This window comes from Stylophora pistillata, chromosome 3, assembly GCF_964205215.1.
Source record: "Stylophora pistillata chromosome 3, jaStyPist1.2, whole genome shotgun sequence".
In the NCBI taxonomy this organism is placed as follows: Eukaryota; Metazoa; Cnidaria; class Anthozoa; order Scleractinia; family Pocilloporidae; genus Stylophora; species Stylophora pistillata.
The window spans coordinates 35,090,831-35,117,845 of record NC_142521.1 but is presented as its reverse complement, the minus strand read 5'-3'; the positions used below and the strand labels follow the sequence as shown (position 1 = coordinate 35,117,845).

The 27,015-nt window shown below is 37.3% G+C and overlaps 1 protein-coding gene across 3 annotated transcripts in view; it reads right to left on the bottom strand.

Annotated features, from left to right (window-relative positions):
- Nucleotides 1-26,473, bottom strand: part of LOC111341913 (uncharacterized) — a 50,102-nt gene extending 23,629 nt beyond the window's left edge. Inside the window, exons 1-47 of one of the 3 annotated variants that reach the window (XM_088753659.1) lie at nt 26,119-26,373; nt 24,539-24,764; nt 23,902-23,967; nt 23,485-23,556; nt 23,313-23,378; nt 22,945-23,016; nt 22,784-22,852; nt 22,454-22,525; nt 22,020-22,103; nt 16,538-16,609; nt 16,253-16,324; nt 15,974-16,057; nt 15,546-15,623; nt 15,152-15,229; nt 14,598-14,678; nt 14,451-14,504; nt 14,040-14,111; nt 13,695-13,772; nt 13,430-13,507; nt 13,263-13,334; nt 13,065-13,130; nt 12,609-12,680; nt 12,313-12,384; nt 11,607-11,750; nt 11,360-11,431; nt 11,115-11,216; nt 10,561-10,635; nt 9,945-10,028; nt 9,741-9,812; nt 9,168-9,236; nt 8,984-9,061; nt 8,297-8,368; nt 8,075-8,143; nt 7,774-7,845; nt 6,128-6,199; nt 5,832-5,903; nt 5,575-5,640; nt 5,017-5,088; nt 4,660-4,838; nt 4,031-4,164; nt 3,147-3,399; nt 2,840-2,906; nt 2,233-2,556; nt 1,481-1,656; nt 1,033-1,130; nt 731-901; nt 375-597 (exon numbers count right to left, since the gene is read on the bottom strand). In XM_088753659.1, coding sequence (XP_088609785.1) covers nt 375-597; nt 731-901; nt 1,033-1,130; nt 1,481-1,656; nt 2,233-2,556; nt 2,840-2,906; nt 3,147-3,399; nt 4,031-4,164; nt 4,660-4,838; nt 5,017-5,088; nt 5,575-5,640; nt 5,832-5,903; nt 6,128-6,199; nt 7,774-7,845; nt 8,075-8,143; nt 8,297-8,368; nt 8,984-9,061; nt 9,168-9,236; nt 9,741-9,812; nt 9,945-10,028; nt 10,561-10,635; nt 11,115-11,216; nt 11,360-11,431; nt 11,607-11,750; nt 12,313-12,384; nt 12,609-12,680; nt 13,065-13,130; nt 13,263-13,334; nt 13,430-13,507; nt 13,695-13,772; nt 14,040-14,111; nt 14,451-14,504; nt 14,598-14,678; nt 15,152-15,229; nt 15,546-15,623; nt 15,974-16,057; nt 16,253-16,324; nt 16,538-16,609; nt 22,020-22,103; nt 22,454-22,525; nt 22,784-22,852; nt 22,945-23,016; nt 23,313-23,378; nt 23,485-23,556; nt 23,902-23,967; nt 24,539-24,764; nt 26,119-26,257 — 4,711 coding nt within the window. In that variant the 5' untranslated portion in view covers nt 26,258-26,373. Of the gene's footprint in view, nt 1-374; nt 598-730; nt 902-1,032; nt 1,131-1,480; nt 1,657-2,232; nt 2,557-2,839; nt 2,907-3,146; nt 3,400-4,030; nt 4,165-4,659; nt 4,839-5,016; nt 5,089-5,574; nt 5,641-5,831; nt 5,904-6,127; nt 6,200-7,773; nt 7,846-8,074; nt 8,144-8,296; nt 8,369-8,983; nt 9,062-9,167; nt 9,237-9,740; nt 9,813-9,944; nt 10,029-10,560; nt 10,636-11,114; nt 11,217-11,359; nt 11,432-11,606; nt 11,751-12,312; nt 12,385-12,608; nt 12,681-13,064; nt 13,131-13,262; nt 13,335-13,429; nt 13,508-13,694; nt 13,773-14,039; nt 14,112-14,450; nt 14,505-14,597; nt 14,679-15,151; nt 15,230-15,545; nt 15,624-15,973; nt 16,058-16,252; nt 16,325-16,537; nt 16,610-22,019; nt 22,104-22,453; nt 22,526-22,783; nt 22,853-22,944; nt 23,017-23,312; nt 23,379-23,484; nt 23,557-23,901; nt 23,968-24,538; nt 24,765-26,118 lie in introns of all 3 variants that reach the window. The other 2 variants (XM_088753657.1, XM_088753658.1) reach the window with 2 other exon arrangements.
- Nucleotides 26,474-27,015: the final 542 nt, after the last annotated feature.

Below are 27,015 nucleotides of genomic sequence, written 5' to 3'. Positions count from 1 at the left end.
AGTCGAAACTACATTAAAGGCCACGTTTACAAAATTACCCCTTCTAACTGTCCCAGTGAACGCTTCATACACAGTTTTATTTTAAACTCCTTGCGACGGCCCCTTTTCCACAACGGTAGCTATCACATAGAAGCTTGTTCAAGAGGAAAGCCCTTGTCTTTCGCCCAAAAGAAATTACCATTCTGCAATACTCAATGACTATTTGGATTGTGTTCGTTTTTTCGAGAAAAATTTGCTTGTGAGCCGCTCAAAAAAAGCACATGCCTCATTACACGACTATCTCGCTTTGGCGGCCATCTCTCTCCTCGACAAATGTACTGTCCGCTGTTCAAGTTGGCCGTCGCAGAGAGGTTCTATTTTGAATCAGTTCAAACCTGGGGAAGCGCTAGTGATGGGTCGAACAGTGACATTAGCAGTTGCATTTGGACATAAGTAGATTGTCTCATTGTCCAATACAAAGGATGGAGGTTCTGCTGTAGCTGGAGGTGACGAAGGGGTGAACGTTCCCTCTTTGACATCGAATCTGCGTTGTTCATTTCCAGACAAGATTTCCACCTCGTACGGTCCAACAGAAAAGGCATCTGACACCTCAAACTCCTGAGTGCAGAAAAAAAAATGTGTTACGAGACTTGTTCCAACAGGCTCTATTTTCCTATGGTTCAAATGGATCATGTGGAATGCAAATTCTAAGCTTATGTTGGTAAATGGGTGTGTTGTAATGACATCATACCTGAACCAAAGCACCAACATGCAGATTCTCACTGATGTCAGACATGTAATCAACAGGAAGAGTCTCTTCCCACTTTCGAATGAACTTAACTCCACTGGTTTGAAAAAACAGATTGGAGTCACATTTGAATCGCTCGGCCACGAAGACTTCCAAACGGTAAGGCTCACCCATCTAACATGATGAAAAAAAATTCAACGTTACGGGAGTTAAATTAAATTGAAGTCCTTTTGAAGACATAACTTGCATCCAGTAGCTTTATCGAGTACAGCACAATTAAATGTGTGCTCATCGTTTCTTCTTACTCTTAATGTCAGGTTCAAAGCTTGTGATGTGAGATGTTCTGACTCTTGACACTTCTCATCGACAATCACGCCGTGTTTTGGAACAACCTCACTCTCACCTTTAAGACAAAATGGCAACTTTGATTGAAGACAGGATAAAGGTGTACCATACATTAACGAAGTACACGGACGAGACGCAATAGAAGAAAAGAGCGTTTGACGAAAAAGGTAATTAGTTCGTTATCTGAGTCTTAAATATTGATTAACTATGGCTATTTGTGGATCATCCATTTTAATATCGATAATCTGAAAGGGGAATAAGAAGTGTGTAAAGAAAATAACCTTAACATATGGTTTAGATAGGCAATAAAGACACAAATATAACGTCCATGGTAGAGAAAATATAGGATCTGATTTATGATCTTTTGAAGTCAAAATCTTTGTTAAGGATCCTATGCTTTCTATTTACCTTCTTTAGAGGGGGATAGGTTGATTGTCGCGCACGGAATAGTCCTATTGAGAGGATTGTGGAAGATTTGCAATGCCAGGTGGCCATTGATAAAGACCCACAATTCCTCACCACCTGCAAAAGCCATATTTTCCTGGCCCGAAAAGTTGAATGTTGAACGAATCGCAGCGGTGAATCTAGGAGAAATGCCAAGTGTTTCGTAATAAAGGTGGTAAAGTGATAAAGAAACACGCATCGTTGTTATTTCTTTGGGTTATAGCTTTCACTGCACGCGTCCCGGGTCGAGTCCGTTTAGAATTTGAAAATGACTCGTCAACTCAAGTCAGTGTAAAAATGGGGTAAGTTTCTAAAGAAACTTTAGTGTTGTGTCGGTAGGGGTAACAAGGTAGTTTGGTTTTAGAAACTGAGTTGGTAATGTAAATTGGCCACCGCCAAGGGTTTTTAAGCTGACGTTTCGATCAGCAGTCCTTCGCCAGAGCGACTTGCAAAGTAAATAGCCGGGTAAGTTAAACTGCATTTTATAAGTTGGTAGTGAGTAAGCGCGCCTTGGTTGCGAGATCGATTACATGTTGCAATTACACGATTGTGGCGAGTCTTCCTAGTAGCGAGGTGACTCCATACCATAATGAAGAAGGTACATTTATAAGAGCTGGTGTAAGTAAGCAATTACCACATTTGTGACGCGGGCTCAGCCAAATTTAGAACTATTCGTTAAAATATTGGGTGACACTTCGCATCAAAACGCCACATACCCATAGTTTCTTAGGGCATTAGTGTAGCAGTCCCGTTGACCTTCAGCTCCCCAACCGCGGCCATCGACTGGGAAGAACTTGTCGTTGAAATACCTAAACACTGGATTGCCATCTGAGTCTGTCTCCCACTGTTTTTTCAGTTCCAGGTCTCCCTCATAATGTTGGTTTCTTGTTGACTCGGATCTAAACCAATCGGAGAAACCATTTCTGGTTGGATCGGAAGATATAGCTAACCAGCTGCCATATGGGCTCGCAATATATCTTGGATTGTTGTACATCTCCCGGTAATTACCTGGGATCCCAACGAAATCACCATCAGCAGCTCTGTGATACAACATTAAAATAATACACTTCAGTGAATCAATTTCAGTCTCGCTCAGTTGCATAAAATATCATAACCGAGTGAAGGCAATGAAATAACATTATATAAAGAGCCGCAAGTGCCCGAAGGAGTTCCTAGAATATTGTTTGCTAATAAAGTAGGCAAAAAGATCACTTCTCTGAATGAGACGTAAGATACCAACACTTCATTAACGAGGAGTAAGAAAAAAAGAAAACACAGAAACTAAACGAAACTCCGAAATAAAAATTTTCGTGCATACATTACCTGAAGTCGTAAAATGTAATATCTAGGAGGTAATTAGTCTTGTTGGCCGTCGTGTTAGTTACTGGAGCTGCAAGTACATAGATCAGAAAAGCCCTAAAAAACTTGTGGTAGACCATTGGTTAGTTTTGGGTCACTATTCAAAGTCAATGGTAGTGTTGAACATGGTCGAAGGAAGAGGGTAGAGGCTCAAACTGGTTGGCGTCTTAAAGTTACTTTTATTTAATCGTTATCAATCAAGATGACTTGTGAAAACGTAACCTTGCTGCACGACTGAAAGCAATGCACGAAACGTCAGTAACGAGCTAACCTTTTCCCTCCACGGTAGTAACCGAGACCTTTTCGCTTTTCGGTGTCGTCCTGGTCCACAAGGATCCCAAGGGACCTTCCCCTAAATGAGTGCCATTGTGGGCGGATACTGTCATTGTCACATGACAAGTGTAATCGGTCCCGGCCCGTACGCCGTCGGCTTGAGTGAAGAGGAGAAATTCTTTCATCGAAGTACGCATTAAAGTCGGAGCATCGTCACTTAAGCACGTGACAGAATACTTCACACTTTGAATCTAAAAGGAACAAAAATAACAATAAAGGTAGGACTTTCTACCACTTCATGCAGAACCCTAATCATCCAGTGCTCAAAATTTGCTTTATCAGATCGTAAACATCGTGTCTCTTCATTCTAGATGCTACGCGTTTCAGGGCTTGGGCGCCATCTCCAAATGGCTGACCACTAATCTATTTTATGTGGGAGTTCATCAACGCCTAAGTGAAGGACCGTGGTTTGATTCACTACGGTCTGCTAGCCAGGGAAAGATATGTAGATAAATTGCAGCCACTTGCGCGAGCTTAATGAGTTACTACAAACAGAATTGTGAGCCAATCTAGCATTTGATATTCGCAGTTTTGATTCTGGATTTTGTCACACCGAGACAAAAATATCCACTCCTAAGCTGGATCGAAATCATTTTACTAATCCACGATCATCACTAGCGTCTATGTTACCACTTACAAAAGAGGTTTCTAATTTATATACGAAATTTTAATTAAAAGAAACAATCCAACCAAGGATAAAATTACCTTAAAAGAAAAAGTCCATGAAAACTATAAATTTGAAGAGCCTCAGGCAACAAGAGAAGATAAAAACTATAGCGGCTACATGGATGCTATGAAGTGTGTGACAATTAATGATATCACCTTGACAGCATCCCACGTGCTCAGTGTTGTCGTGTTCTGTGTAAAGTTGATAAACGTGTGAAGTTCATGAGGCCTGTCCCACGTGACGTTCAGTTGGTAATCACCAGGGGCTGATGCTGATACGTTAACAGGATCTAAAATATATTTATGTTGAGAAAACTGATCAAACACAGAACTCCAATGAAAAAGGCAAATGAGAAATGGGTTGAACTCAATTGAATACCTTTCGATCTGGAGTTCAGCGCTTAGGGTATGGCGTCATCCTGAAATATCCTGAACTTCAAGGATCTAGAACGTCGCCTACATTTAAATCGTTCATTGGACTTGGCGAGGACTAATGCGAAATCATATTGAGTGAAATACAATCTATTCGGTTTGCCTTCATCAGCCGTAACCTCTTATGCAAGGGCTGCCTGATGATCGAAAAGTAAAGCGTTTTTTGGCCCCGTAGTATACTAAGGAAAAACTATTTATCGACACTTTAACGCTGGAGTTTAGCACAATATGATTTTTAATGCCTACTAGGCATTTTTCTGTTTACATAAAAGAAGAAAAAACATTTCTGCGAACGATCTGCGGCTCGTTTCCCAAAAATTATAACCAATGACTTTATGATTAAGATATCTTACTACAGAGAAATTGCTGAGGATAAAAACTCTCATATGATCCCTTTGGATAGAATTTCGCTCCTGCTACTTGTGATGGTGTTCGGCAAACAGCAGCTCTTGTAGAAATTAGTGTATTTATAACTGCAACAATTGAGTTATAAACATTACAGTCACAAGCCAACTGGTTTGTTGCAAGATTTCTGAAATGAAATTAGTTGATAACCATTAGTCCACGATAAATGATGGACTTATAACGATAAAATTATTGATCAATATGTTTAAAGATGAGATCTCTCGTTTTCAGAATCTAACAACGGTGCTCAAGTCTTCATAACTTAAGATAGTAACTTCGGTCTTTTCAGCCGTGTTGATACTTACAGTGTTTGTAATTTGGGGAGTTTAGAAAAACAGTCCTGCCCGATATTCTCTAGAAGGTTATTTTTCAGAGATCTGTGGAAAAACAGTTTACTTTAAAATACACAATACAGTACATAGTCAGTAGTCAAAGCTTACGCTAAAAATGACAATAAAAGACTTTTTAAGTATGCGAGTGATCTTAAGTAATTAAAACTCCTTAGGTAGTAGTAGAAACAAAACCTGGAAAATTCAGGACTCTACGGAAGTTCAACTCACAACCTCTGATTAATTAATCCGCAGTTCACATAAATGATTTTTATATGTTCACAGTCATTTATTCGTCATTTCAAAGGCTTTATTACGAGCCAACAAAATGATCAGTTCCCAATTGGTTTGGTAGTGCACTACAGAGACATCGTAGAGGTCCTTATCACTGTCAGCAAAGCGGAAGCTGCGGGTGTAGACAGCATTGTGTAGAAAAGATTTTCTCTGAATCTTTTGGTCGCAACGATCTCTATTGGAGTCACTTTTATGATTGTCGTTATTGGTATTAATCTGATCGTTAGAAAATTAACTTACAAATCATCAAGCTGCTTCATCGTCGAGAATGTCGGCAAAAATGCAATCTGGTTGTCATACAAATACCTGCAAAGGGAAAACTTGTTATTGTGAGAGGTCAATGATGTTTACAAGTTTTAAATGGATAAAAGGAAAATTAAAAATTACTGCTAATCCTCCTCGGATGACGATAATTTAATGTTAGTAAATGAGCACGAGACGGAGGCATAGAGTTGCATTCAGTAGAACTACTCTTATACAGCTTTTTTATTACTTACAATCTTCTCACTTTGTCTAGGCCATTGAATGCTCCTGGTTCAATCACGCTAATCTTATTGTCTTGAAGTTCTCTGTAAAGAAAAATCAGTTACCTGAGGTTAGCTCTTGGATACTAATAATTTCATGAGTAATTTATGAGATTTCTTCACTGGAGTACCTCTCTCTTTGTTTTATAAAACCAGTCCATGCGTGATGGCATGGAGTGGTTCCCTCAACAAGACACTCATCATATAGCTGTAATGCAATAGCTCTAGTCAGGCTTCGGCGACTTCACGAAGAGTTGACAAATACTTACAATATCTCGAGGCTTTTTAGCTTACTAAAGACGTTAGCCTCCACCAAGGTGATTAGATTGTCCGGTAGAAACCTGAAAACAATTATCAAAATAATTTTACGTAATCTTCTGCTCACACGATTTCACACCTAAATGACAACTTACAGTAATAAGATAATTTGGATATATCAACAAAGTTGAAATGGTAAATTGGCCACCGTAAAAAGCTGACGTTTCGAGCGTTAGCCCTTCGTCGGAGCGAATAGAGGAATTGTGGGTTGTGTGTGCTTTTAAAGGCAGAAAATGGAGCTACGTTATTGGTGGGTGCATGGCAACGAGAAAAACATGAATAAATTAGTGGAATGAAAAGCGTTCATTGATCCCTGTGGGATTTAGACTGCCGGTTTGAAAGATGAGCTTTTGTTCAAGATTTTTACGGCTTTCCGTGCTACCTAAGTGCAAGGAAAGACCGCAGATTGCCATATGTTGCTTAGAATGATTAGGTAAATTAAAATGTCTAGCGACTGGTTTCGATGTGTCCTTGTCATTCTTTTCCACGTCTCGAAGGTGTTCTCGGAATCGTTCACCTAGTCTTCTGCCTGTTTCGCCGATGCATATCTTTTTGCAATAAGTGCAAGTTATGCAATAGATTACATTAGCGGAGGTGCACGTGAAGTGATCGGTGATCTTAATGGATCGTTTAGGTCCCGATATTTTATCAGTGTTGTGAATGAAAGGACACGTTTTGCGCTCGTGCACGATGCAAAACGTGTCCTTTCATTCACAACACTGATAAAATATCGGGACCTAAACGATCCATTAAGATCACCGATCACTTCACGTGCACCTCCGCTAATGTAATCTATTGCATAACTTGCACTTATTGCAAAAAGATATACATCGGCGAAACAGGTAGAAGACTAGGTGAACGATTCCGAGAACACCTTCGAGACGTGGAAAGGATGACAAGGACACATCGAAACCAGTCGCTAGACATTTTAATTTACCTAATCATTCTAAGCAACATATGGCAATCTGCGGTCTTTCCTTGCACTTAGGTGGCACGGAAAGCCGTAAAAATCTTGAACAAAAGCTCATCTTTCAAACCGGCAGTCTAAATCCCACAGGGATCAATGAACGCTTTTCATTCCACTAATTTATTCATGTTTTTCTCGTTGCACCCTCCATGCACTCTCCATGCACCCTCGTTGCACCCTCGTTGCACTCTCCATGCACCCACCAATAAAGTAGCTCCATTTTCTGCCTTTAAAAGCACACACAACCCACAATTCCTCTATTCGCTCCGACGAAGGGCTAACGCTCGAAACGTCAGCTTTTGTAATCATTACGGTGGCCAATTTACCATTTCAACTTTGTTGATATATCCAAATTATTTCGTTACTCCCACCGACGCAGCCCCAAACAGTTTCTTTCGAAACTATCAGCCATTACAGTAATAAGGTTTAACATAATCATTTTTACATCATTGCAAACTTTACTTGCTCGGTAATCTAGTCCAAAATTCTTGCAATCTAAGTTATTTGGAAAAAAAGCTACTAAACAACAATGGACCCCAATAAAGAAGAGACAGCAATTAACGCATGTCATCTTAAATTTGAACGGTAGTTCTTCTTTGCAACATGGAATAATACTGAAGAGATTCTTACAAATGTCGGAGGTTTTGAAATGGATCTAGCCAACCAACGGGAATGGATGGAATCTGGTTATGGCGCAGTTCCCTGAGAATCATTGAACCAAAGGAACAGATAAATGAATGAACAGTTTTTCTCAAAAAATTCATAACAAGCTCTAAGGAAAGATAGGTGAATGGATAGAGTTCGATGCATGACATTTAATTAGATTCAAGAGTTTTCTAGTTCGAACAGAGTTTTTATCCAGAGATGTCAAAACTACGCGAAAGTCTATTCAAACAAGTTATCGTGTTTGCTTTTTAAAGGGTACACTCACAGAACCCTTGGGTCTTGCATTTCTAAAGCCTTTGCTGGAAACATAACTAACTTGTTGTTCCTGAGCCGTCTGTTGGGAGAAGAAAATATATTATGAGGATCTACACATTGTACAAAGTTTGAATCGGTTTCTGTTTGATTAAGTTAAAAAGAAACATGAATGTGCATATGGAAGCCCTCTACGGCACACAGTAAAATGTTGGTGGCTTATTCAAGTTCTTACATTTGCCCATTGACTTTGACTCCTTTCAATGAATCCTCATGAAGAGTTTGAATTTCATTGTAAGAGAGATCTCTGAAAAAAAAAGCCGAAGCAATAACGCTATTACTCAAACTTCTGTATGGCCATAAACAATGACGCTGATATTTAGGGTGCCGAGTCTGTGCATACTCAGGTATCCGGCCCAATCCGGTCTCTTTCATTGTCATCGCTAAACAACACGTTAAGAGTGAGAACTTGTTCCGGAAAGATTGAACTGTTTATCTTCATAGTCGAATATAGGGCCCTTTAAACACACAAGCTTTCTATCGTCACAACTTAAGTCTTAGAGAGGTTGGAGTGGGAAAGAGGCGCGTGAAGAATTTTTCGATATGGTGTGACATGAGAAAATAAGTTTATTTATTTGGAAAAGTCGAAACAAATTTAGAGTTTTATCAGTAGAGTCCCTTTGAGGCCATTTATCAGTTGTCAGCCTGAAAACTCTTAGACTTCTCCATTGACAGCTTAGATTAGCCTCAAAATTATGCCGTATGCGTCCTTTAGATCTCAGAAGTAATTCGCCTTTTACCACTCTTTAAGGGGAGAAATTTTGAAAAAGGGGAATCCTACTGGGTGAAACTTCTTTATGCGAATTTTGCTCAGGGTGATTTTAACAATGAACCTTGCTACACCTGTCCTAATGGACCTTACAGAATTGCTCTTATTGTGGAACCACTGTCTCCAAACATCTTCACTGTGATTGCCTGGATAGCATTGTTTCGGAGCTCTCTGTTGTAAAGAAAAATATGTGCCAAGTTCACTGTAAGCAAGAACTAAAATTGCTGAATAAATAGGTTAATTTTGCTACACAGTTCATTCGCAATATGATACTCACAAGTGTCTGACGTCGAATCTTAAAAACGCATTTTCTTCAATAGTTCGTATCTCGTTGTTATTCATTTCTCTATGAAGGTAAGAGGATAAATAAATACTATAGCGACAAAAACCTATCTCTATATTTAATTTGGAATAAGCTGTTCTGTTTGATTCAAATGATTTCTTCTGTTATGTTAGCGATTCGAAATCTAATCACCAATTGGCATATTGGAGCCATCATGGAGATACTCACCCTATCGTTTGTCGAAGATCGTGACTTGATGTTATTCTACAATCATCCGATGCGAACTAATCATACTGCCTAGACTCTAATTTTCAAAATACACAACCGCTGATCTCGCTATTCAAAGTAAATGGAAAGGAAAAGCTATACATTTTTTCTAATTTTCCCTTCGTCTTGGCTCTGGAATTATTGGACTAAATAATCCGTCATGCAATTCGGCAAATAGAGGCTATTGTTTATATATCAATTATTAAATTTTATCAAATCATTATCAAAAGACCACTGAGACTAGTAACAAATATAGGGAAGTCTATATCTTTCATTTAAGCTTCAATTAATGATACATACAAATCGAAGCTAACACGAACATCTTTGAAAGATTCAGAAGCAATCTTTTTCAATTCTAAGTTGCTAAGGTCTCTAAGAAAGGAAAAGAAAGAGAAAATACTTTAGCAAAACTTATCTAGAATAAAAAATCGCAACAAATCAATCATCAAACAGAAAATGGCAACAAAATAGCGAAACAAATGGGGATATTTCTGCAGTACTTACATGTAGCATGCTCGAACATCGTCAAACGCTCCAGAATCAACACTTTTCAGCAAGTTGTATTTCTGGTTTGCCCCTCCAAATTCTCTGTGTGAAATAAAAAACCAGTGGTACAGAGAAAAAAGGTCGATCATTTCTTGTCTTTCTAGCTGTGTTAAATAAGCTTAGGGGTACTCAGTTTCCATCATTTACCGGAAGACGAATACATTTAGTACTAGTAAAAGTAACGGGAGTTGGCTGAGGATGCTGAAGCCACTTTGGCTGACCCTCCAATTCTGAGAGATGCCCACATATTTAGCCACCGTGTCTATCGTGTCAGATGCTTGTTCAATCCAAGTATTTAAGCATTCCAAAATTGCAAATGAGCTATAAAGACTAATGGAACTACTTTACGCCTTAAAATAAGTGAAAATTTTTGCCCAAGAGAGTAAAAAGCCTTACAGAACAAATAAGAAAACTCCGAGCCTTCAGGCTGACCTTTGAATCGGAAGAAAGTTTGATGGATAGCGTTGCTTAAAGACTGATATATATATTATTACGCCATATATATGTATTGAGCTTCAGCCCAATAGATACCAGGCGCGACTTAGCACAATCAAGAAAGTACTTTTATACTTACAGAGTGCAGGCACTACCATCAAATGATTGAAATGCTCCCCTGTCAATTGACACTATTTCGTTTCCTCGGAATTGCCTAAGGAATTGTCAAGTTTCAGATGTTACTAAGAATACCAAACTTTTTAAAAGTCATTTGTTGTTTCTTTTTAGCTGTTACATCTGTTATATATCCGGCTGTATTGAAATGAAAACGGACTGTTACGTGGTCATGCAAACACTCACGATGAGACGGAGACAAGGCGAAGCTACCCAAATGAAACAACGGAAATTCCAACTGCACTGAGTCGTTACAGTTAGGAAGTTACTTCTATGATCAATTCCGAGCTGGTGTGCGTGTATCTTTTCCGTTACGTCTGAGACCGCTGATTTTACCAATGACAAAACGGGCTAGGAGCATGATGCGTTAGGAGAAAATGGATCTCAGAAAAATTAAGAAAAATACCAGAGCAGATTGGCCGTGACGAGTCAAAAAAAAGTTCATGAAAGTTTACTGCGTTGCGGGAACGTGACCTGTCACGACTTTTCCTACGTTCCAGAGAAAGCTAACACGCTCACCATCTGGTCCCTCTATCGCTACTGCTGCAGCCATCGCTGATACATCTGACGTTTACAAAGGTTCCGTTTGCGATTGATGTTATTCTGTTATTTGAGAAGTTTCTGAAGAAATTAAACAATTACGATGAAATGCCTACAATTACACTATCAGCCTTGCCCAGAAGAGAAAGAGCATCAGCAATGATATGATCACAACATATATGTAGAACATTTCCTTTAAAGAAAGAAACAATATTGCTTCTTACATGTTATTCATCTCTTTGTTATGAAAGTCACCACCATTTGGCAGAGAAGTGAGCTGGTTATTTTGGAGTTTTCTGGGGAAAAAAAGAGAGTGATTATCCCGTCATAACCGAAACACTCCGACATTTCAAGTGTCTCTTAGTTTCCTGAGTTTGACAGTAGGTTTTTTTTACGATTATTGTAGTTTTTTTATTGCAACATCATTTAATTACAGCACTAAATGAAAATCGTTCTGAGCAATCCACCTACAAGCGGCTAAAACGTGTTACTCCTGCAAATGTTCCGTCTTCAATGAATGCTATTTCATTCTGATCCAAATCCAAAGTGGCTGTATTGACGAGGTCCCGGAAGGAAATCTTTCGGATACGCCCGATTTGGTTCTGACCGAGATCACTAAAAAGAAAAATGTATTTAACAAGTTGCACTTTGTAAACCATCTTGAGTCGCAACATAGCTATTTGGCTCCCTGAGCTAACCGGAAGACAGAATATTTGAATCACAGCAAGAACCATTTCACAAACTGCGCTTGAATGCATTTTTGCTAAGTGTATTTTACCCGATGTGATGAGGCTTAACCTTTTTATTGCAATCGCTCATGCAATCAGTGCATCAGAATTGAAGATATGTTTAATATCCTAAAGTAGCATATAATCGAGGAAATGGATTCGGGTTTCTTTGACTCATTTGAAAATTCAGTCAAGTTTGTGAAATAACTATTAGTATGATAATTGACCGAAAGAAAAACAAACAAACATGTAAATCAACAAGGTAATTAAAATCAACAAGGTAGTTAAAATCAACATGGTAATTAAAATCAACAAGGTAACACACGTGAAGAAAAAAAAAATTAAAAAACCAAACAACACGAATTATACAACACAAAACAATAATCATAAAAGCGTCAATTTGAAGGGTGGTGACCTAACAGTCGCAGTTTAATGTAACTTATACTTACAGCCAATTTAAGCTAGTAAGTCCATGGAAGGCTGTATCTGGGATAGCGTTGATTTGATTACTCTTTAACCCCCTGGAAGAAGAAGAAAAAACATTTACATGTTGGAGGAACCTTACTGTGGTACTGATTCAAGTTTTAACTTGAATAATTCTGAATGGACTGACTCTACCTCACCACATCTTGACACTTCCCCTTTCCTTACATGTAGTATTTTCAAGCGAAATGTCAAAGGTATGCCAGAACTCAGTTTTCATCTAGTTAAACATTTGTTTCTACAAAGATCACTCGACACTTACAACTGAGTCAGTTTGGTCAGGTTTGTAAACTGATTCTCATGTTTGAAGTTGAAGCGATTTCCCTCCATGTGTCTAAAATGGAAGCAATTCAAACATGTAAATAAACAATAGTTATTTAACGCTTGCGAGAAGAATACCATCAATTGTACTGTAACACATATCTGCAGCTTAATCAATATTTGGTCTGTGATGTCATTTCCCTAGTTTTGGGATATGTCAGTTCCTAATATCGACCTTAAATGGTGCAAAAGTATCTCTATGCTAGTTATAGACAATATAACGTGGAAATGCTGATCTGTGGTTCCCTACGATGTTTCCACTGAAAGCCTCCGTGTTACTGGGTGGAAATATGGATGACCTTTAGGATTGTAATTTACGTTTAAAACGTACAATATCACTAGTTTCCAAATTATCTCTAACCTCACATTCATAAAAAGGCTTTTAAGGGACACTTACATTTGCTTGATATTCTCATTAAAAGCGCCATTTTCTATAGTTACGATTTTGTTGTGCTGCATATAGCTGTCGATAATAAAATGAAAGAAGCTAAACCGTGAGTCTGAGTTAAGACAATAGTGCAAATTCGTAGAATTCAGTATCTGACCAAATGGACAAAACGCTTCCAAAGAAACAAAACGAATTTTCGATATTTACAGGTATCTGATGGTGTCCAGTTCAGAAAACGCCCCCTTAAGTACGTATGTAAAGCTGTTTCCTTTCAGGTCTCTGGTAAAAGGAAGGGCATACCCAAGGTTATTTTACTATAAATGACATGGCATGCGACAAAATTTTGTCTGATAAACTTTTTTGTGTAAACTTACAAGCTATCGATCGATGGAAGGCGGCTTTTCCCTTGAATTGCCAGAGGAATATAATGAAACTTGTTCCAATCAAGATGCCTGCATAGGAGGAGATATGACGTGAACTTTGTATATGGTACAGAAAATCTGCATACTCATGGAAGGAAGAGAATTTCCTACCAGTTTAACATGAAATCTTTTAATTTAACCTGATATTCCACTATGCTTCTTTAATGTTCTTTCCAACATCTACAGGTTTATATTATTGAAGTTACATATTACTTACAACACTGTTAATCTTGTGAGTTTCCTAAATGCATTGGCATGAACGCTCGAATTCACCAGCCTGTTCGCACTCAAGAAACTAATAAAATAAAATTTGACAAATCAGTAGCTAGTTAAAGGAAATAGAATTTATCAAAATCTAAATAAGATACTCTTAAACATCAGCGTTTGAGAATTTCTTAAATAGACCAGAACTCGTTTTACATATGCAAAGATTGAAGTCACCGGAAGTTCCTGAGGGGTACTTCCCTGGGACTTCCATCGACTCTGTTCAAGACTGAAATTATTTGGAAAATATTATTTGGAGGATTTGTTCTAGTTTAAAATTAATCACACATCAACTCACAGTTCACTCATTTTGCTTAACATCCATAAGTCGTCTTCTGCAATGCCTAGAATGCGATTTGAATGAAGAAACCTGAGAGAGGAAGTTAGTTTAAAGAAATTAAAAATAACGAAAACAATTGCAGCCCAACAACAACAACTAAGACAAGGTGAAAGGTGAAAAAGATGCCGATATTGATGTTTCCTTCGTTGTTTGTCTATTTGTTTTCATACCAATAACTTATTCAATCGGCAGAGCACTTCTGCACTGAGGCTTCTCCATCGTATATTTACTACAGTTGCGTTCATCACTTATTAGGCATTACCTTTAATTAATTGATGCAAAATAAACGATCGTCAACGATACGTCCAGGTAGTTGTCTCGGCCGAATCTACACATGAAGGTGCGCAAGTCTCACACGAATATACTTACAGTTTTTCCAAGTTCGGCGTGTGCTTGAATGGTTTGTGCTTCGTTTTGAGATCACTAGAAGGCAAGTCTAAACATTACTTAGAGAGCAAGCTTCGAGTCTAAAGCTCAGAAAATTCTTTCAGAAAGAGATTATGGTAAGCTACATACGCATGTAAATTTTCCAGGTCTGGCGGAAAGTCGTCTTTGTCGTAGCTTGGTAATGACTCGATCTCGTTGTTTTCCAAATGCCTAAGAAAGTAGTTCGTCAGATGAAACCTAGTTGAGCTTCAGAATTGACATGTACGTACTAGAAAATAGCCTTTCGCTAGTTAAAATGCGCTATAAAATATAACAAAATAATTAGGTTTTATCGCCGAGCTGATAATGGCCACCGTAAGAGTTTCAAAGCTGACGTTTCGTGCGTGGATCCTTGTCAAAGCGCCTTCTAAGATGAGCTAAAGCTCGAAACGTCCCCCTGAGAAACTCCATATGGTGGCCAATTTACATTATTAACTCAGTCGATAAAACCAGATTATCTGGTTATAACCCCCACCGACGCAGCACCACAGTTTCTTTAGAAAGTTACCCCCCCCAACCTCATGAACAAAATTTGGTGCCTAACATGGCCCCCAAGAATCAAAACGTGGTACTTTTCTGCCATGGAAATAATTGGTCCAGTGACAGCTAATTGATAAGTTTTTAATGAGGACGTGAACACTTACAGAGACTTTAAAGCAGGTCTTAACTCGTGGGACAGTGATGGATGTGGAAATGTTCGAAATCCGTTATTGTTCAACCACCTGTTAAAAAAAAAAAGAAAAAAAGGAAGAAATATATTTTTAACTTTCTTTACACTATTAACTATTAAGCCCATTTTTTAAATTTGGTTTTCTTTTCATCAATTTTTGTTTCCTCTAGAAGCACGAAAACCATGGAAATAATAAAGCATGATTGAAAAAGAAAGAAAAAACAAGGCAATAAAATAAATGTGAACGAAATGAAAATTAGAGAATAAATAATCGCCCCCCAGGTCGTAAGTTTCAGAACATATAATATTTCGAGAATAATCTAATTAATACTTCTAAGGATGATGAGAATTTTGCACGACCTACTTACAAATCTTCCAACGCAGGTAGATTGACAAATGAGTTAAACATCACGTGACGTGCTTTGGGATTTTGTGCCATTAGAACCCTTTAAGAAAAAATGGAAATGAAACATTAAGCAACCACAGCAACAACAGCTCCTACCCCTCGACAATATGGATAGAAACGTAAACGAAGTCGCATTTTCATTAAGAGGAAGATACGCTAATGATCAAAACTATTGGCTGCAAACTTAAACTTCAAAAGCCTTGCTAGGCTTGGCTTTTGAAAGGCAATGCATCACGGACCAGGCACTTGTTACAGTCACTTTTTAGATTCATTTTTGCTTGTTTTCAAAATAAGAATGTTATCAAGGGTAATTCTTAATAGGTTACAAATAGGATGACAACCTTCTCTCTGACTAGTTTCTTTTCGTGGATGGGGCTTAGCTAAACTCACAAGCATTGTAGTTTAGGAAGATCTTGGAACGCAGGGCTAAATCCTTCTGCAGCGATGGTCTCTAGCTTGTTACCCAGTAGGTCTCTGTAGGTCAAGCAAAATAGACATCAACTAACACTAAAAATGAGCAACCAAACAACAGAAAACAAAGGAACTATAGAACTTATTCTTCTCGTTGTATGTAAATCAACAAACTCTAACCCTAACCCTGACTCTAACCCTAGTCCCCCTGTTCTGTTGCTCTACTAACACAAGTTCAAGAAAATGAAATGAACTCACAGATGTAATAGCTCTGGTATATTGTAGAAAACCTTCGCACCAATAAGTTTAATGGCATTATCGTGTAATTCCCTGTGACAAACAAATTAAAAAAACAAACAAACAGTAAATCAAACTGGTAAGTGATTTATTGTCTGCTTCATCTACACGACCTTTTCTTAAGATTTTGCCATTATAATAAAAAAAGAGCTAACAGCAACGTATCTAGGAAGGTCTAAATTCTAATTGTAAGTTTTCACAAACCTTCTTATCTTATTTCGCCCAATCGCATTGAGAGTTACTTACAGAACCTTCAGATGAATTAGATGCTGTAGAGCCTTTGGAGCTATGCTATTTATGGCGTTATTGCTCAAGTTCCTGAAAATAAATTAATGGCCGTAAATTTTCTTTCGGTATATTTTATACCGCCAAATGCCATGCTTCAAGCTCGTGGTCATGCATATTCAGACAAAAAAATGTTTTACATTCATCAATAGCATCTCACTTTTTCCCATGAGAAACATTGTGATCATAGATTGATACCTCTCCAAATTAAAGCTTACTACCATTCCCAGAGGTGTGAAATGAATAGTTTTGCCAATGCTGTTTCGGAAAACATACGACACCAAATACTTGGAGCCAACGTTAAGGGAGTAATGAATTTCGAGATATTGTGACGGAAACTGTTAAAAGTGCTTGTTTCTGTCTGTACCAACTTGAAAAATCTCCCTCGAGGCGAGAAAAATAAAAAAATGCTGGTTTAGTAAAATGATATGGATAGGTAGATATTTACATGGATTGATAGAGTGAGAGAGAGAGAGAGAGAGAGAGAGAGAGAGAGAGAGAGAGAGAGAGAGAGAGATAGAGAGAGATAGAGAGAAAGATAGAGAGTCCAATTCGAGTGGGTATTTGCTACATTGATTGCGTATTTGCTACATTGATTGCGTATTTGCTACCGTAGCAACTGCCCACTGAGTATTTGCTACGGTAGCAAATACCCACTAGTGCGTATTTGCTACCATTGATGGGTATTTGCTACCGTAGCAACTACCCACTGAGTATTTGGTACGGTAGCAAATACCCACTAGCGCGTATTTGCTACCATTAATGGGTATTTGCTACGGTAGCAAATACTCAGTAGGTAGTTGAGTATTTGCAACGGTAGCAAATACTCAAACTAAATTCTAACTACTACCAAAGCGCTCAATACCTGAAAAACACACATCTACGTCGTTTTATCGTATTTATATTTTGAATAGATACTTTGTCCTCTTCTCGGTGCCCGTGCGTCCATGTTAATTGTATACGGTCTACGTTTTAGTTCCTCTGAGAGTGTTATATCCTTTACGGTTGTAAACGTACTATTTAACAATAATCTTCTAGAAACATGAAAGTTTAATGAAAAGGTTGATAACGTGCACATGTCAAAGCTGTGACTCGGAGTCTTATTTTGCTCTGAAATGCTCTCCACTACACGAAAATACTCTAAACTGTTAAAGAATGTCAACTAGAGGTTAATCCTTGGAAAAGACCTGCGTGAGATGGTTTTGCACAGTTGAGAAGTATCAAGCCGGGTTAAACGTTTCAACTTTCTTCGATAACATTTGTTGATCTCACATTGTTGAGGCGTTAAGCATCCATGTTTGTCCAACATTTTTTGCTGGACGAACGTTTCATAAGTTCTCAAACGTTAGTCCTATAAAAAATGTCGGACAAGCATGTATGCTAAATGCTCTAACATTATTGACTCAACAAATCTTCTATAACAATGTTGGAACGTTTAACACGGGCCTCAGAAAAAGAATGAGGGTGTGAAAAGAACGAGCGAGTTCTCTGAAAAATTTCAAGGAGTGAAATAGTGAGAATCGTACAAGATTAGTTCGTGCCATAATAAACCGTCCGCATTGTCACGTCAAAACGCAAAGGTGGTAGATGGTTGAAGTAAAATAAGCAAATAATCTGAAACGTGACCTTCAAATCGAAGAAATCGCAATGGAGATAAACGAATTATTTCTCAAGAACAAAGACTTACAGTCACAGGTAGCGTTGCAACTAAAAAAATTCTTAAATATGTTCTAAGCAGTGTAATGCATTGTATGCTGAGCTGTTCACAACAATCAAATATTACTCAGCAGTGCGCCGTACTGTACAGACTGCACTTACAGAACATCTGAACTGAGTAACAACACTGAACTGGGAAAAAAAATCTTAAATGTTACTATATAGGGCGCTACAGTGTACAATTCAGTGTAGTATTGTTCGGTACAGTGAAGTACACTGTATAGTAAGATTAAATGTTACTATGCAGTCCTTTGCACTGTGCTCAAGAACACGATACTGAACTGTTGGAACTGCTAAATCTTACTATGCAGTGGGCTGCACTGTACTGAACAACAGTACACTGAACTGTTGAAAAGTGTTACACGTTACTATGCAGTAGGCTGCACTGTACATTTGACGCCAAAACTAAAATAACTTTTCTCGTATGAAAGTAGTTCTACTTTATGGATTCTTATTTTAGCGTTAACGAATATGAAAACAAAATCACTACGAGGCGGGTAACATGTGGTTAGCCTGCAGAAAGCCAAGTATAAGTTTAAGATACATCTCGGCTCCTACTGAATTTGGATATGACGACGCTCCAATTTCAACTAAATAGCGCTCCACGGTTTTTGAAGTTGTTTTTTCAAGAAGATCGAGATATTGTTGTTCTTGTCAGTAAGCGTTTGAAATTCTAGTAGGTTTTTAGTAAAATGGTTTATCTAGTCGTTCTCGTTCATATATGTATAGTTGTAATATTCTATCGATTATGTTAAGAAATCTTTTCACAATGGGAAAGGAAATAGAAGTTCATGAAAAACGGGAAACACTATAACTGAAAGGGATATGAAGTATAATGATTACATGTAATGATATCTGACTAAGAGTTATAGGACTGGGATGTTTTCTTGAGATAATTTCAATTCTATTCTTAGATTTCAACTTGAATTTCGTTTCAAAAATCGGTTGCGTTTAATCACAGTGATATATCAATTTGTATGACGTAAAGTAGCTGACAAATATATTGATACTGGTGTTGTTGTTGTTTTAGTCCTGTTTTTATTGTTGTTTCTCCCTAGCCCAGCTTGGGAATACACTTACCTAGGAAGATAAATGCCCAATACCCATGTTGGTTGAAGATTGCGTTCGTTTGTTGGTATAACTAAGGGAATAGTTGGTGTTTATCAGTTAGAAAGGGACGCTTCGATTACTATCAGCCTGTAAAATCAGCCCTAAAATACAAGCTTTCTACGTCTATCTTTTCTTAATACTTTATTGCTTAATGTACCTTAAAGGAAACAAGTTTGTTAGATACGACTATCTCTGGCCCTGTTTCTCTGCACTTACTAAATGCTATCTAAAGTATAGTACGTAGCAAATAAAGACCATAACGAAATGTAAAGAGTGAATGAATCAAGCATCAGGCGAAAAACAAGCAATTGTGAATCAAGCAGTACGTTATTATTAAGTGTTGCAGTCGTACAGGAAAATGAACTCAGGAACTATATGTGCCCATCTGAAACTGGGTGTGTTGGAAACTAGGCTAAAGCCTAAAACTAAGCCTGCATTGGAACTGACTTACACACAAGAATTTAAAACTGAACTAAGAGTACACTGCATACAAAACTAAGCTCACATCCTAACTGAGCTATACTCACATTTAAAACTGAACTAGGCATGGACAGCAAACAGAACTGATTAAGCCCATATGATATCAAAACTGAGTTATGCACACACAAAACTAAGCTCGTTTTGTATTTGAGTTGTAAGCTCATTTAAAACTTAACTTGATACACCCCAGAAACAAACTAAACTCACTTTCTAATAAATGATTTATGCAAGCAGTTAAAACAGAACTTGATTGACACAGTAAACAAAACTAAGCCCACGTTGTAGCTAAGTTTTACACGCATTTAAAACTCAATCAAGGGTATATTAGAAACAACACTAAGTTTACATTATAACAGAGTAATGCCTACCTTTGAAACTGAACAAGGCGTATACCAGAAAGACTTTGATCCCGACGTATCTTAGTAATGTGTGCAATTAACACTGGATTTAGCGCACATTGGAAGTAAAACTAAGCTTGGAGAGTTATGTGTGTATTTTAAACTGGACTAGGTGCATACTGGATACAAAAACTAGCTCACACTGTAACAGAGTTATACATGCATTAAAAATTGATCTTAAGTACACAATAGAGACAAAAGTAAACTTGTATTGTAACAAAGCTATGCGTACCGCTTAAAACTCAACTAAACTAAGCATAAACTAGACAGAATACCAAGCTCACATTGTGACTGAGGTATGAGTCCATCTAAAGCTATATCACACATAGACTGGAAATAAGCTAAAATCACAATGTGAGCTATTTTCACGCATATAAAACAGAACAAGGCTTTTACAGAAATGCAACTAAACTTGTATGAATAGAGTCGTACGGGCTAAGTTTAAACATGAATCAAAACTAAGATTACATTGTAACAAAGCTTTGCGCGATTTAAAACTCAATTAGTTCATATAAGTTAACATTAGGCCTATACTAGAAAAAAGAATAAGGTTCACATTCCAACAGAGTTACAAATGCAGTAAAAGCAGAACAAGGGGAACACTCGAAAAATTTTTGTCCCTTTCAGATTTGAATAAGGATTGATTGCGGATGCATGTTATGCTATCTAAAGTAACACTTGAAGGAAATTTTTCACACCTCAATAAGCGCTCATAGTCGTTCAAACTACCTATGTAAAAGTGCAGCGTTTATAAGATTAAGATGCTATCATGATTTAACTTACATAAACATAACAAAATCCTTTCCACAACACTTTTAATTGCTTAATATTTCAGCCATTTGGAAATGAAACTATTTCTTACAAAAATGCGCGTGTACGCTTTTTTTGTCTGTAAAGCGTGTTATATTTTAAATTGGAAAATACAGAAGGATAGATTGTCCTTAAGCAATACCCAAATAGTTCCTTAAAACTTAATCTTTTACCAAAGATAATGTTTCTCTGGAGCAAAATAAGTAGAAATGGATATTTGCTACATAAAGTGGGTACTTGCTACGTTAAATGAGTATTTGCTATGGAGTGGCTTTTGTGCAATAAAATCGTTTAATTGTGACATATGATTAAAATAACAGGTTTAAAATGTTTTCTTTCACAAACGCAGAACTTTCCTACCGAAAAAACGAGTTTAAAGTAAAATATAAGGATTTTATAAAGAAAAAAGATAATTGACCTTCTCAAAAAATTTTGACTTGTTAAGTCGAGTTGATACTATATGTGGGAACGCAGTTTTGTTCGAAAATTAAGATGGTGTGGAAAGTAAAATATTACAGATCCCAGAGGGGTTTTACGGCAATAAAAAAGAACTTGAAGACCTTTAAAGTCCGTCAAATTTTTTTATTTTCGTGATTTTTTCGATGCTGTATCAAAGATTGATTATTTGCTACGTTGGTCATGTTTAGATTGATATACTGACTAAAGATTTCGTATTGGTCGGTAACTTTGAATAGAAGTATTATAAGTGAAAAATAGACTGATATATTCCATTGTAAAAACGGGAAAATATTGGAAATTTTTATATCAAAAATAGAAGAGGAGAGAAGGTTGCAGATACTCAGCCATGAATCTGGAGAGAGTCAGATAGGTGGATGGATGGATAGATAGATAAATACATAGAAATATACATTAACAGACAGATGAATAAATGGAAACAAGCTGAAATGTATTTGCAGTAGATTACTCACAAATGTAGAAGCTGCGAATCATTTCCAAAAAAGGGTCGCAAGCTGGGATACGTAATTGATGTTATTTCGTTGTAGTCAACGGAACTAAAAGAAAAAAAAAATTAAAATAATCATGAAATGAAAAGAAAATGATTACCGGCATAACTTTTGCCAGTCAGAAAGCATAAGTAAGGAAGAATGATCTGCTCCCTTTACTTTTTTGGTTTGTTGGACCCTCAATTTGGATCAAATTTAACGTCCTTTTTTTTTATTCTGCACACGTAAACTTAAGCGGGTAAAAAGCCTAAGTTTACTTCTGTCACTATGAATTCAAAGCAAACAAATGATCAAAGCGACAAACAAACGCACAAAAAAAGATATACTGGTGATAGATCGTTGTCAAAGCGGTGAAAAACCACTCAATCGAGATATTATGTTTTAGAAATCTTACTCACAGGTATTCCAAAGATCTGCAGTTGATAAATGCAGCTCCTGGAAAGCGTTTTAACTTGTTCATACTCAGAGCTCTAGAGCAAAATTATGAGAGCAAACACAAAATCAATTGCGAGCCATTATCAACGCACTCCAACTCATAATGACAAGGAAAATATCTGAACAGAATAGTATTAGAAACAGGGGGCAGCAATTTAGAAATGGTCATTATCTTGTTAAAGGAGAACTTCATTACTTGTACATTAAGATTTAAAAAAAAAAAAAAACGGCACAAAGGACAATAGGAATAATGGAGATTCATGCTAACAGAGGAAATAACTCAGCTCTCTCACATGTATTTCAAATTTGGCAGATCAAACCACTTTTCAGGTATCCAATCCAGCTCGTTGTCAATGAGAATTCTGCAAAATAAACGAGTGAGGAATTGTAATCATGTAGTGTTCAAAAGGTACGTTGGATGTCTTTTCAAAGTCAAGAAAATATGCAAACTTACATCTTCTCTATATCCTTGGGCAAAGAAGTGTAATTGTGGCGCCAGAGCCTTATCTTGTTCTGATATAAATCTCTGAATTATAATTCATTAAAAATTAATTAGAAATATTAATGTCTGAATACAATGTAATGTTATTAGTTCATATCCAATTGATATTAGCGAAACAATACACACACTTAAAAATAGGTAACTTATCAACAGGTCGGTGAAGGTAGTGAGTAGATGAATAGAGAAATCGTTGAGAGGATAAAATCAATGAATGAAATTACACGAATCAACCAAGAAATGAATAAGAAGATGAATTTAATGACTGGAAAAGTACACGAGCCTCACACCGTCACCCTACAGTTCAACTAAGTTACACTTACAGTTCCTGCAAAGCTATGTTGGTGGACAAGTCCGGAAAGTCGTCGAGGTTATTCATAGCCAGATTTCTGTTATATAAACATACAATGGAAAACACATGAATGAAATTGTCATTTTCCGCAGTCTGTACTATAGTGCTTTCTCTTACTTCTCATGACTTTGACAAACACTTACAATTTTTGAAGTTCGGTCAAGTTGTGAAATGCTTCTTCTTCGATGTCTTTAAGTTGAGAATTGAAAATTTTGCTGCAGAAAAAGGAAATGACAAGTTTTCTGAGACATCAAGTTGGAAAATTGCTGCTGACTCATTCACCTGGTATTTTAGCATATATTTTTGTGGATGCATTGACGACCCGGCAAGAGCCATGACTTTTTAATCATCGTCTCCTCATTGAAAATTCGCCATGTGACATCTATATTCCATAATCTAAGCATGCCTCCTGGATTTATATGCTGGCAGTCTTACATACTTAATATCTAAGATATCAGTGTATTAATCAGCCGCGTTTCTCTGACCCAGGGAACCATAATGTAAAGTAAATTAATGAAGCTGACTTAACTATAACTCGAACAAGGATAACTACTTCTTACATTTCCTTTAAGTTCTTTGGCAATTGACCATTCCTAACAATTTTTATGGCTTTGTTTCGTACAGTCCTGTAACAAAATAGAAATTCAAAAAAGGTTAATGTAAGCTATGAATTAAAGGATCATCTTTTTAACACGCATAGTTACAAAGTAGGGCGAAAGTAATCCATAATTATTAGTAATTATGAAACCTTTATTTAAAATCAAGTTTTAAAGCCTTTTGCTGGTACGGTAACGGACGCATGCATTAACTGATATCAACTGGATGGTTAGTGTTTAATGGAAATTCATGCAAAGGTTTAGTAATGTTGTAGATTTCAGCCCTAATATTCAGCGAAAATATTACGTAGAGACTGACCTCCAGAAAAACAAGCGGGGATTTTCATTGCAGAAACAACGTATTTCATCGTAACGTTATGGCAAAATGAGTGTAGCTTGCGTTAAACTTCCATTTATAAATATTTTTGCGAATAATTAATTTCTCCAACACTTTCTATGCATTTTGAAATGAAATCTTACCAAATTCGTGCGTTTCTTAGACACAGAAGTATTGACGATTACTAAGCGCCGGAGCTCTGTGTCATAGGAATGAAAAAGGAATACAACTGTGTCAAAGAAGATGACAGAATGGTCGACTCACAGTTTTGTCAGCGACTCTGGACAAACAAGCTCTTCTGTAACTTCGTCGCAGTGACAATGAGGACACTCTCCTGCACCAGAGGTTTCTGATTTTTTTCGTTGGTACTCTCTTCTCCCATCGTTAAAATTATTCCAAAAGCCTTCCCAACCAGAAGTGTATCCTAGAGAGGGATACCTTAGCGTCCAATACGAATAACCGATAAATGTCCTTGAACCATGATTGGGCACTGATGCAACCAGATTAGGAAATCAGTAAAATGAGCAGTAAGATAAATATTTTATGCGGCGATTTCATCACTGAAGAACTCGAAATTATGTTTAAAACAACTTGATGAAAATAGCCCCTCGTTGATGGCGACCTTCTTAGTACTTTTTCGCGTCCAATGTCCGAGATTCCACAGTTGCTTAGGTGAGTGACCTAGCTTTAAGGCAAGTTGGAATTCATTTTCAGTTCATCGAAATGTTATGTCTTGAACAAACGAACAGCACTCTTTCTTGAATATTTTAGATGAGTGGACCAGAGCGCTTATCTGTTTGCTTAACCCGAAGAAATTTCTTATTTCAACATAGTGACGGCATGTTTTGAAAGCGCTGGAGCATAATTAGCGAGAAACAAGGTTATGAAGAGAAGAAAACTTAGTGATAAGTTGCTAAATTAACTTAGACATCCAAGACCTCCAACTGCTTTATTTTGTGACGAGTAAATCATGTAGCTACGTCTTAATTGTGTTCCTCAACATTAATCATAAGATCAATTCATTTAAGTTGATTGATTAGTGAACTTGAAATCAGGTATTTGTCGATTAATTGAGGGGGCAAGTGGAAAAGAGGCAAAACGGGGCATGGGTGGTCTCAAAAAAAAAAAAAAAAACTGAAGGGGTTAGTGTTGTCGCACCGTTACTGACTTATATTGCTCTGTTTCACAATCGACTTCCTTTTCCTTCAATCCACGATTCACGCCGAGCAAATTCCTAAGCAAAGCACTGTCAATTTATGTAATGATATTTACTTTTAAAACCGCATGCTTGATTTTTTATTCACAACGGAAACTCAAAAGTTCCTTTCTCTAAAGCTGAAATGAATCCTGGGTTCACGGGCGAAAGTACGTAGTATTGTGTTAAGAGAGTGAAGCCCTGTCAACAAACCTCACCTCTAAAATACCAACGCATAATTTACCATTCGATATGATTTATACCGGCGAGATCTTAGTCAGCTACAAGCCTGAGATTTAATTTTAACTGATTGATTTAGAGGATTAAATCATACCTTCAAGAAGGAGGAACGGTTTTTAAAATTGCGGGCTGCAGTAACAAGTACTTGTCTTAATTGAAATGCATTTCATATGTCCTGCCGTACCTGCTTTAAAGGTTCGTTAAGATAACCGTTTGGTAGTTTAGCAAGCGTAGTTACAGTTACGTAGTGTTTCAGCAAACAACTGAAGTTAGCTGAAATCTTGACTCTATTCTCTGCTATTCACTACGAAATACTCGCAATTTTCTCTGAAATAGGTCAGGATTGATTAAATAAAAACCCCTGGTGGGTAAAAACGCAATAGTATATTGGACATGTGGGTACACTTACAATTTACCAGGACTACCAAAACACATAAGCTCTTGCTTGAAATTATCACATTGACAGCCGGTGCATTCTTGTCCGGCCGTCTCAGAAGATGCTCGCTTATACTGAGTCCTACCACTGTTGTAATCATTCCAGAAGCCATTCCAGTCTGAGTAACCCAAGGACGGATACCGGCGCGTCCAGTAATCGGAACCAAGAAATGTTTGCGATCCCTGGCGCGGTATGGATTCAGTTGTATTCAAGAACAATACATTAACAGTAACTGTGAACAACATCAACGGGCGCGTAAAAAAGCCGAGCATTGTGGCGATGAAAAAAATGTCCTTCAACGCACAACTCGGAAAAACTTGATGAATATGGTAAACATGGCAAGATTTTTTGGTTGCCAAAGGTGTCCTTGCGGCATAAGCCTATAATAGACTTTTCAATTTTCTATTGTTGACAACAGGAAAGCTGTCAACATAAGCAAACAGAAGTAGCAGAACGGAAAATTTATGTCAACACACCACAAGTTAAATACTATAATTACAACTATACGCCTGCTTCGCTTGCATGTTTTTATTTTTTTTATTTTTTTTATTTTTTTATTTTATGAATCACAAGTCAAAGTTTCGCAAAAACATCGCATGGAATTTGGATTTGTTCCCTCAAACTCAACATGGAAATAAAAATGTGTTCCATCTGAACAATGGTTATATTTGGATACAATGAAATATATGAAGTTCATATATTGAACTGCGGTATTAGATACGTAGGATGCACGATCCTCGCAGTAGATAGCGCTATTTAAGCAATAGCGAAAGTCAGACCTGAAAAAAATCAGGCCTGTACGGGACTCGAACCACTGACCTCTGCGATACTAGTGCAGCGCTCTACCAATTGAGCTAACAAGCCAACTGG